This window comes from Podarcis filfolensis (assembly GCF_964270895.1).
Source record: "Podarcis filfolensis genome assembly, chromosome: 12".
NCBI lineage: Eukaryota > Metazoa > Chordata > Lepidosauria > Squamata > Lacertidae > Podarcis > Podarcis filfolensis.
Window position 1 is genome coordinate 21,019,932 of NC_139614.1, and position 11,175 is coordinate 21,031,106.

The 11,175-nt window shown below is 42.3% G+C and overlaps 1 protein-coding gene across 1 annotated transcript in view; it reads left to right on the top strand.

Moving 5' to 3' along the window:
* The window catches only part of RFTN1 (raftlin, lipid raft linker 1), a 109,192-nt gene that overhangs the window by 94,741 nt on the left and 3,276 nt on the right, over positions 1–11,175 (top strand). The window contains exons 8-9 of the mRNA XM_083578050.1: positions 8,920–9,023; positions 10,657–10,738. Of these exons, the coding sequence (XP_083434176.1) occupies positions 8,920–9,023; positions 10,657–10,738 (186 nt within the window). The remainder of the gene's footprint in view (positions 1–8,919; positions 9,024–10,656; positions 10,739–11,175) is intronic.

The window sequence follows — 11,175 nt, forward strand, 5'->3', positions numbered from 1 at the left end:
AAGCTGGGTGCATTGTGTTCCTTCAGACTAAACCCTAAGTCTGCATAGGCTGCACAGTAGAGCTTTTGCTAAATGTGAAATTATTTTCCGTAAGTTTCCTTTCCCTTCCTCATGGGCATGAAACACCTAAGTGCCCCTTAGGATTCTCCCAAATAATTTTGTGTGTGTGTGTGTGTCCTGCCGTAAGAGTGCACTTAGCAGTGGAAGTTCAGCTGTGTTTTCGTTCACAACTTCATTTAACTGTGTTCGTGTGCATTATATCAAGTTTGAGCAGAAATCGGCATCTCCTTATGGACAAAAAGCACGGCGTGCTTAATTTCTAACAACAGAAGAGCCTCCCAAGTGTAAGCAAGGGGAACATGTTCAACACTCTGATGCGCTCGGTATGTGTGTAAAATGTCACTGAGTAGAGAATGTAAAGCTTCCAGCTGTCACAGTATGTAGTCCTTGCCAAGTAATAGACAGGATGCAGTAGTGCTGAGTTATTTAACTCTTAAAATTTAGAACAAACTTTGGCATTCTTGCCTTTTTGAGCAGGGGTCTCTTAATGATTACATGCCTTAAGCTGCCCTTTTATTTCTACCCTATAAATGTTGGGCTGCATTAATTCCACTAGACTTCATGTGATCTAGCATTGAAACCTCTTTGATTTTAATTCTCTTTGCATAGGAAAGTCCCTTGTTAACCAGAGCCTACACAACCTTTCTTTGCTTCCCCACATCTTGCCTGTCGTCATGTTTTTGCACCAAATAAAAGAAGATAATTCTTTTGCAAGCTGATTCTTTTGCAAGTTCTGCAAAATAATTCCCTGGATGCACGATGTTGGTGAAACTTCATTTCTTGAGTGAAGGTTTTCTCTGAAAATACTTCCTGTGACTTAAGAGAATTTAGGTGGTGGTGACAGTTGTCTCTCTCTAGCTCTTCTGGAGACATTGGAGTGCCTTTTTTGTGGTTGCTGCTGCTGTGCATTTTCAGCATTTTGACACGAAGTATGAGTACACAGTTTCAATCTGTTGAGATGGCAGATTGCCTAGTGGAAATGATTCCACTGTGTAGCCATGTTTTTGCTGCAGAGCATTGATAAAGCAGAGCTCTTTACTGATGAGGGGTTTGGGGTTTGCGAGGTGGGTGAGCAGGAGCGACGTAAATACGATGATCTGCTGTTCTTTCTGGAAGTGTCTATGAAGAGCCAGCTCTGATTTGGCCTTCATTCTCGATCTGTTAAATGTGTGGTGAGTTTGGGCTTGAGCAACACAGTTTGATGCCTGCTGCTGAACAAACTACGCATGCCCAAAGCAACAGGGGGCCAAAAGTGATGAGCGTGAAATTCAGCCCTTTGAAAGGTCCTGGATGCTGTTTGAAGGTGACCTAGAAAGAAGGTGGGAGAAGATTTTGGTAGGTGCCCTTTGGGCTTCTCTTTCTGTATGGATGAGAAAGGGGTTGTTGAGCAATGTGTATTTGGGCTTTTTTCCTTTAAAAGGCTTTTTTGATGTGTGCGTGTTTCTGTTTAGCTTAGAAATATTCAGAATGCCAAGGATCAGGTTTTGCAGAAACTGTTCTTAGATGTAACAGCGTAGCTTGGCAGCAGTTTCGGTCCTTAATGTTTAAAAGTGCTGCACTTTGAACATAGGGATCATTTCTTACACCATTTTTGTATGGTGTTTGTACTAAGTAAGGGGTATGAAAGTAAACAGACATCTGAATAAAAAGAACTTCCCTTTTCAAGCTGTTTTCGCCATTGTTTATCTCTGAGCTTATCATACATTTTAGAGGCTCTTTCCTTCAACTATACAATCTTGCAGGAAGTGCAGAGATAGTGGAACTTGGGTTTTCAAACTAAAATGCTAAGTAAAACAGAATGTTGTGAACACTGGCCCAACTGAACACAAAAGTGCATTATAATTTGTATGTCTGAATTACATAAACATACAGAATTTTATTATTACCAAACATGGTTACACTGACACAAATTCAGGCACACTCCAGTTTAATATTCCTGTAACTACTTGATAAGAAGTTTGTGTGTGTGTGTGAATCCATGTAGGAAGAGTGTTGGGATGAAATAGCAAATGTGTGTGTTAGGAAACTGGGACTTGCCCTCTACTTAATTCATAAAGCAAATAACACCAAGCCAGCTTTGTCCTTCAGCAGAATACACCTAAGATACAGTGTACAAAGCAAAGATAATGGCAAGATTTTTCTGAACTGGCTGGATTTTGGGCCCTTGGAAGTAGCCTAGCTGAAATGCATGGTTTTGCGTATAGCTTTTTACCTCCAAATTCTTTAATAACTGCAATCTAAATGACTGAGAGATGTTATTTTTCTACAGTCTAATGTTCTGCACACCCTAATCTCCAAGTAGGGAGAGGTTTCAAGAATCTGAGCATACACCTTAGGTTTGGTTCTGTTGGAATGAAAGTCCCGGGGAGGGGGCGGAACTGGTGAGCTTTTCTCTAGTGTAAGGTTTGTTTACACTCTCTAACATAAGCAAGCAGGACCCAAAATGCATGAGGAATCAGATGCCACATTTTGAAGTAGGTGAAGTAGTCCACCTCCCCACCAGAACCATCACCAGTAAGATAATTGAATCCAGAGGCTAAAATTAACTGACTTAAGCCCTGGCTCCCTATGGTCCTTCTCCCACTCAGGGTCCTCATTTTGTCTTAATAGTACGCTGCTGAATGCCAGGTCAGTGAATGAGGTGTTGTAGCAACGTAGACCCATTTGCTTGGGGGCAGTGTGGTGTGGTGCAAAGGATAGGTCACAGTAGCATATCTGTGATTCTGCCTCCCTTTCCAAGTACTCCGTCTGGCACACTGCCAATATTAAAAGTACGGTATTATCTGTTTGATGCTGGAGACAGAGTGCTTGTTCCATTGGTATACCCACCCATCTCACTGGTTTTCTGCTCCACTCACCCCAAGCTGGACTTGTAGCACAATCCTGTAGATGTCTACTCAGAAGGCTGTTCCAGTAAGCTCAATAGAACTTACTCCCTTGTTAGTGTGCTTGCAGCCTTACAGATTCTTGTGGAAAAGTTGAGATCGATAAAAGAAGCTCCATACATTGAAGAACTGACCTTTTCATTTCAGGAAATGCCTTGAGCGTCCAGTGCATCTGTGTGTGCTGAGCATTCCCTAACATCATAAAGAACGGGGGGAAACTGAGTCAGAACCTCTTTTCTTTTCAGCTTTTGGGGGAGAGATGTTTAGCGAAGTCCATAGGCTCCACTGCCTGTATTCGTTTGTGGTTTGTGCCTTTCTTTGTGGTTTCATAGATGGAAGTTACCAGGCACTTATCAGGGCTGCTTATATCATATGCTGTCGTAGCCTTCTCTGACATGGTGGTGTTCCCTAGAATGTTTTGGACTACAATTTAATCAGTTGCAGCCAGTTTAGCTAATGGTAAAGGATGATGGAAGTCGTAGTCCAGAATGTCTGGGGAGCATCATGCTGCAGATTTGCTATCTTTCTTCAACTAACAAGTGGTTGAGGTGGATTGATGGCCAGTTACATCGCTTCAAACTCTAAAATGATAACTTCAACCCACCGATTGGGCATGGGGAATTAATTGCTGCAAATGAGCTTCCCCCTGCATTATATGGCTTCTAGATCTTGTTATTTTGTTTGTTTCTCAATTTTGTTTTATTTTTATATCTGCAGCAGGAGGAAAAAGATAAAATTGCTAATGCAGGTTGTTTTCCTTTCTAGTGACTTGGCCTAGATATTTCCCCCCTCTTATTTCTCAAATTGCAGAGCTTTCTAGTTTTTCCTAATGAGCTAGACTATTGCTGAGTGAGAGAAGAAGAAAAAAACCTACAAAATCATAAGTAAAATTGAATTCTTTTTATCTGCTGCAAGACAGGAAAACAGCCATCTCAACATGCTCTGGTTTTTGACACTCAAGGTGTGATCAGAGATTACTTATCAACTGCAGGAGAATGGGGAATGAGAGAATGAGTTCATTAAATTTTTGCTCGCTTGCTCTCTCACAGAAGGAAACGTCTCTCAGTTTGATTTGTAGATCAGCCCACACTATCTCCCCCCCCCAACTCCCTGCGACTATGCTTTTTTAAAAAGAAAAAATCTTTTGTCTCGAGGTTTTGACCATTTCTTGTTACATTGAGCTTAAAAAATAAATAAATCATACGCTGTTGCTATAGATTCACCTTACGTGTTGATTGGGTTACAACTTAACATTTCTGCCGTCGCCAATGATAAGTATGAAATGTCATTTTAAATGCTTGGGTTGTTAGTGCCCTTTAATCACTTCCTCTAATAGCAAACGCAGGTGGTGAGCACAGACAGAAATGGAGGCAAAATGGAGCCACCCAAAAACAAGAAGACATGCTCTGAGGTTTTCAGAAGAACAAATATACTTAAAAAGAAAACAATGGAAACTGGGCATACTAAGAAGCCATATAATGTTTACTGTCAATTGGAATAATGATGATAATAATAATAATAATAATAATAATAATAATAATAATAATAATAATAATAATATACTGCCCTTCATTCATAAATCTCAGGGTGGTTCACAACATAAAATAAAAATAAAAAGAGAGAATTTGGGGGTAAGAGGAGGAAGGGAGTGGAATCTTTCACTTAAGCTTCTACAACTTACGACATCTTGAAGGAAGGCATGGCAAGCTGGCAGGAATCATAAGTGCAAATCCTCCTTCCAGGACGTAAGGATACACCCTAGCATTTTATTTTAGGTCCTACATGCATGGTAGAGTTTGGAATTTTATGTAAGGGGGGGGGGGAATGCTGCCACCTAAACTGTCGCGTTGTCACCTTTCAGATTTCAGTACAATGCGCAGTGAATCATCGTAGCTGCAAGTCACGCATATTTTGCTGAGTTACCAGAGGCAGTGTATTCTACATGCTGTTTCTGCCCTCTTCATTTGTCATTCTAGTTACTCCGAGGATCATTGCTGGCAACATTTGATCAAGCTTCCCTTTTTATTTCCCCTGAAATAAATGTGAAAGACATACATGCAACTTTTACAGGTCGTTTCCTTGACGTAAGGCACTTAGGCATGTGGCAGGGTTGTGCAGAAGACTCAAGAAAACCGCATGTAGTTAGTTTTGTGAGATGCTCCCATGTGCTGCTTCTTCATGACATGTACACTGCAACTTACAGCTTTCTCTACTTTCCTTACCTGGAGCTACCGTATTGACCCAAATATAAGCAGCACCCACCTATAAGCCACACCTTTAAAATTCAAGGGGGGGGGAGAGAAAAAAAATGCAATACCCAAATACAAGCCGCTCCCTTAAAATTCCGCAGGCACTCACACCCGTTCCATTTTACCGTATATCCGTTTCAGCAGTGATTTCGTAAAAGCCAATTCTTGTAAGATTGTGAATTTAAGCCGCAGTTTAACTTTCCACAGTAGGAATTTGGAGAGAAAGTGAGGCTTATATTCAGGCCAATACGGTACTTTCTGTAAGGATAAAAGCTTAATGGCACTGCCTTTGTGTAGGAAGCAATGCAGTCTTTCCCCTCTCACATTTACATTGTCACTGGCCAGAACTGGTTGACCTGTTCAGACTTGGGAAGGGAGCATGGCTCTGCAGCAGAGAGCATGCTTTGCATTCAGATGACCGCAGGTTCAGTCCCTGAGAGCTTCATTTAAAATGATCAGACAGCAGGTGATGTGAAAGATCCTCTGCTTGAGATCCTGGGGTACCACTGCCAGTCAGTGTAGATAACAATGAATTTGATGGACAGATAGGTATACGGGCAACTTTTCATGTTCCTAAGTAATGCACTTTCCCGTGTTCGGCTATTGGGTGATATGTTAGTCTATTTGATGCAGCCCTGACACCACCCCACAGCACCTCAAGGCAGCTGATGGGGTCTAGCATTTCAGCAGGTTCCACTGCAGACAGCTGCCTTTTTGGCTCCTGAAGACACCTATGTTTTTTCTCCTCTGTGCCCCATAAGTTGAGCTGCCTTCTGAGGCATTGTGAGTGATATAATATGGCTGCCATCAGCCGCTGGCCCAGCTAGGCATCCTCAGTGGCCTTGCTGTGGAGTAAGCCCCCAAAGGCCCCTTGCTATTAGGGAGGCAGACTCAGCAGATGGCACATAGCTCCGGGAGTAAGGGGTCCTCAGCAATTTGGCACTGAAGCTAAGGAGAGGCTGATGATTCCCAAGGGTTGTGGAAGGTCCTTAATCTGAACCAAATGAAAATATACTTCCTTGCGTGTAACAGGATCCAATTTACAGGGCAGGCTGGGCAACTTGACAATTGTAGTGGCAGTAACACTTTGTAGTAAAATGTGGAGAGAAGCAGCACTTGGCTGTCTAGAAATCTGCTCACTGCTCTTTTAAACTGACCTTTGCCTTCATTTTTCGAGCTGATAGATGTTCAAAGAACTTTCAGCTCAGCGCTTGGCTTTTTTTCCTTCCTGAATTTGTACGAAGGTCCAGGACGGCATCTGCTTGAAGAGAGTGCTGGTTTGACAAGTGAGACCAGTTTGGATTTTACAGCCTTGTGTCACTGAAAAAAAAAGAGTCTGTGGCAGGAAAAAACCGTGCAGCACTGAAATGATTCAGCTTCTGCAGATGCCAAGAGGATGCCCCAATTTGCCAGAATGGCTTAGTCTCAGGCTTTGACATCTTGTTGCGTGCCGTGGCAGAAATGGGTGGTGCTCCCTTGTAACTAGGACCCTTGGGCTTTGGGCTATTTGACAAACTTATCAAGAGGAAAGAAATCTGTTTGGCAGCAAGATACTACGGGGTCTTGATATAGGAGGCAGTGTTATCCTGTTGTGATTGTGATAGCTGTCAGAAGCATCCTGCTATGCTCTAGAGGAAATGGGTCATATTTATGCTGATACTGATAGTCCCTCACCAACCCCATTTTTCTTCATAGACCTGCCTGTAAATGGTGGTCCTGCCAGCTGCTTCTGAGGAGAGTCTTGTATTACATCTTAATGGAAAGCCAAACAGATCAGAGAGGTTCTGTGTATTTCTGGTCTTTAAATTGGACTCCTTAAGTTACTCCTTTTGAGCATCGATGTCTTTATAAACAACTTGGATGAAGGAATTGAGGGGATGCTCATCCAGTTTGCAGATGACACCAGATGGGTGGGGTAGCTAATGCCACAGTAGACGGAATTGGGATTCAAGATCACCTTAACAGATTGGAGAACTGGGCCCAAAGTAATGGAATGAATTCTAAGAGAGACAAATGCCAGGTTTCAGGCAGGAAGAACCAGCAGCACCAGTATAAGAGGGGGAACACTTGGCTTGCCAGCAGTACATGTGAAAGGGATCTAGGGATCTTAGTAGACCACAAAATTAACTTGAGTCAACAGTGTGGTGCAGGAGCAAAAAAAGCTAATGCAATTCTAGGCTGCAGAAGTTTCTGACAAGTTAAAGTTGTTCAACAGTGGAACGTACTCACTCTCCTTCACTGGAGGTTTTCAAGCAGAGGTTGGGCGGCCATCTGTCATGGATGCTTTAGCTGAGATTCCTGAATTGCAGGGGGTTGGACTAGATGAGCCTCGGGATCCCTTTCAACTCTACAGTCCTGCGATTCTGTGATCAAGTGGACAAAGCAGGTAGTGATAGGCAAAATGAATTTTGGTTAAGGAGAGAGATCAAGAAGAGTGAAATTAAGGGAAGGGGTACTTTTTTGGCATGGTGGGCTTCATTCCAAAACCATGGTAGCAAAGCAGAAGCGACAAGTAGCCTAGGACGAGCCACTGGTTCAAAATTTAGCTCCCTATCTGTAAAATAGAAGTAATGGTGACCTACCTCGGGGGGTTGTTGCGTGGACTGTGACTGCTTCCAGATAGGTAGCTCCTAGCGCTATTGCTCTTCTGTTGCAAGGTACAAGTAGAATTGCAGCTGACTTTTCACACTGTTGGGAATATTGTGCGTTTTCTGTGTTTACATCCCACTATGTTCCATCCACAGCAGTGCAAATAACATTGCTTGGCATCAGTTTTTTAAATTTTTTAATTGATAATTAGCACTAAAATGCTTTTCCAGCTTTTTTTTTTTTTAAATAAAAAAGACCGATATAGAGCTATAATACTGTAAGTGAACTGGAGCATATTTTATAAAGCGAAGATGAAAATTTGTTGATTAGTCCTCTCTCTGGAGTGGTCTGTCATAGCTGCCATTTTGTACTTCACTGCAGGGAATTATTTGATCTCGTATATTAGCTGAGACAATTGGCAGAGCCAGACTCTAAAGTGAAAGGTACCATTTTTATCTCACCCGTGCATTTGCTGATGAAACATAACAAACAGGCTGTGCTCTTGTGTCTGTGTGCCTGACAAAAGGAATAAAATGGATTGCGTCCATATTTTCATGCTGCTGGATGCAAATGACCTGTACTCATTACCACCATAATGTCATTTAACACACCATGAGATGCTCTGGAAATCAATGGAGCAGCTATTCTCTGGGCTCAACTGGTGTAAACTTAAGAGTTGCTCGCTTTATTTTAACAGAATTGCTCAGCAGCTCCACCTTGTATAGTTCAGAGCAGAATTAGCCCTGGTTAGCATAGCTGGATTTTTGTACTGCTTGAATACCCTTTTGTCTGGAAGGAGGTAATTGTTCTCTTTCAGCTAATATTGCAGGAGGCCATTCATCCAGGGGATCTCCAACAAAACAAAATGAATTAGTCCTGTTGATCTGATTCATCAGCTGCCACACGGAAGGTTTTGGAGCATGGAAAGAAATGTGTTTCTACTGTTTAAACAAAATTATTTAACCCTTCAGCAAGAACTGAAAAATGACCCTTCATTCCTTTTGTTTTTCAGTATTTATTTCTTCTCCTGTTTTGCTGAACTGGCAGAAATTATCCTCACTCGTAAATAAACAACCTTTATAAAATAGCCTCGCTTTTCACATTTAACTCTTAACGGCTTAATTTCTCTTCCCCAGGGGGCTCGAGTGCAGGCAGATTACGTTCCCCTGCTGAACTCTCTCGCCATATATGGCTGGCAGCTGACTTGTGTGCTTCCCACTCCAGTTGTAAAGACAAACAGGTACGGTGCAGAAAAAGCCTATGGGAGTTTCAGCCATAAAAGCCATCCTTGCTCATCGCATGGGGTCCCTATCCGTGTGCATTAAAGCAGCCCACAACTGTGAGAATCATCGTACGAGCATGAAATGCTTCAGTTCCTCCTCTTTGTTTGCCCAGCAGGGCGAGTAACGGGAGGCGTTTGGCAGGCTGTGCAGAATCTCTGGGCTTCAGACGCAAGTCCCGTCTCAGATAATTGATGCTAACCAATGGTTTTAACTTTCCTTTCCTGCTGACGGTGGGGGCTGAGCATTCCCTTTCACCTCTCAGACGTTGTTTCATCTCAGTGACCTGGTTCACCTGCCACTTTACAGCATAAGTTTAAATACCAACGTTTAAACAAACAAGTTTAAAGCCCACTTCATCAGTTGGAGGAAGTCTATTGGTTGGCAGATACATGCCTATTGTGGCAGTGGGGGAGTGTGAACAGTGGAGCCTAAAGGCCATGAAATGCAGAGACATCTGTTGGTCTGTCATGTACAGGTAGCAACCATTTTACATGTGTCTGATTGATGCCAACCACACACACAATCATTGCTGCAGATCTGGAAGTGGTCCAAATACAGCATAGGCTTATGCGCGCTCTGCAGATGCATGTGGGGCCAGAAATACAATCCCTGCACAAATGGGACGTTACCTGTACTTTATGCACATGACAAAGTAGACTCTAGTCCCTGAATGTTCAATAGTCTTTAAGGTGTCATGGGGCACTTCTTTTCTCATTAGTGCTTGACACAAGAGCACAGCTATCCATCTAGAATTCATTTAGGCTGTTCCCTCTTGGTACAGATTCACACAGATCCTGGTTTGTTCATGAATCATGCATTCCAGCTGCAAGCTATCCCATGTCTTGGCAAGGCCCATTGAATTTGCTTTGTCCGACAATAATAAAAATACACATTGGGCCATATATAAATAAAGACTCTATCTCCCATAGCTCTCCTTCATGCAGTAAATCACCTTGCGGTGGGAACAGATTTTCTTTTGTCAAATCCACCAATGTAAACATGCAGAAATAGCACATGAAACAGCCTTTCCTTGGCTGTCATCTTTGCTCTTCAGGCTTGTGTTTCTCCTCCTCCTCCCTTGGCCCACAAGGTCTCTTGGATCTGCTCATGGAGCCTTTAAGCTCAGTTGAATTAAGGGTCAATCTGTGTATTTAGTTTTATTTTGAGTTTTGTTGCACAGCTATGTAATATGCTAATCAGCAGTATAAGAGGCCTTGTAGTTTCCTTGCTAGGATCCATTACAGTTCAAAGACATCCCTCATGTGGACTGACTTTTCTGGAATGACTCATTTATTAAGGGCTTGTACATCAACTCCAGAACATTTTGGCAGACAAAGTGTATACTGTACCACTGTCGGAATGTATCACAACGCAATAGACATGAGTGAAAAAGAGGCTTCTGGAGAGCTGAATGTTTTAAGTGCCAATCCTAGCGTTTTACTCTGGCAAAGGACACCGTGTTCGGGATCTTGTTAAACACTGATTTTAATGGATGGCTATGAGATGTTCGTTGAATTTTAAAGGACGCTCCGGATAAATGGAAGTCATTTGTAGGACTGTGTTTTTATATTGGTTTTTTTTTTAATATAGGGATGGGAATTTGGCTACTAAGCAGATCGTCTTTCTTCAGAGACCCCTCCTGCCCCAGAAAACCAAGAAGAAACAGTCTAAGGTATATGGCCTTGAATTGCTCTGTATGTTTGCTTTGGCAAAGCTGTCATAGTCTAATTGATTTTCCACATCAGTAGAAACAGCTTGTTTAACACTGCTGTGGTTTAAAAGATTTGCGGAACACTTTTGAACTATGTCTTGAGTTGTTAAACTAAAGAAAAAATAAGTGAGAAGTCCCATCCTCCTTTCTCCCATTACAGCAAGAGAGCTGGGTTCTGTGTGGTATATGAGATTCTCCACCCCCACCTGGATTCAGCTTTAGATTTTCCACATAACTCTTGAATTTCCACATAACTCTCAAGTAGCTCAATTGCTGTCCACTCACACTTTAGAATATATACTTAGGTGTAGTGTAGGACTACAAGCTAACAAACTTTTCCATTTGTGACTTTTAACCTTCAGAAAAGAACCAAAGCACACCAGGTTGACTTAGCATCC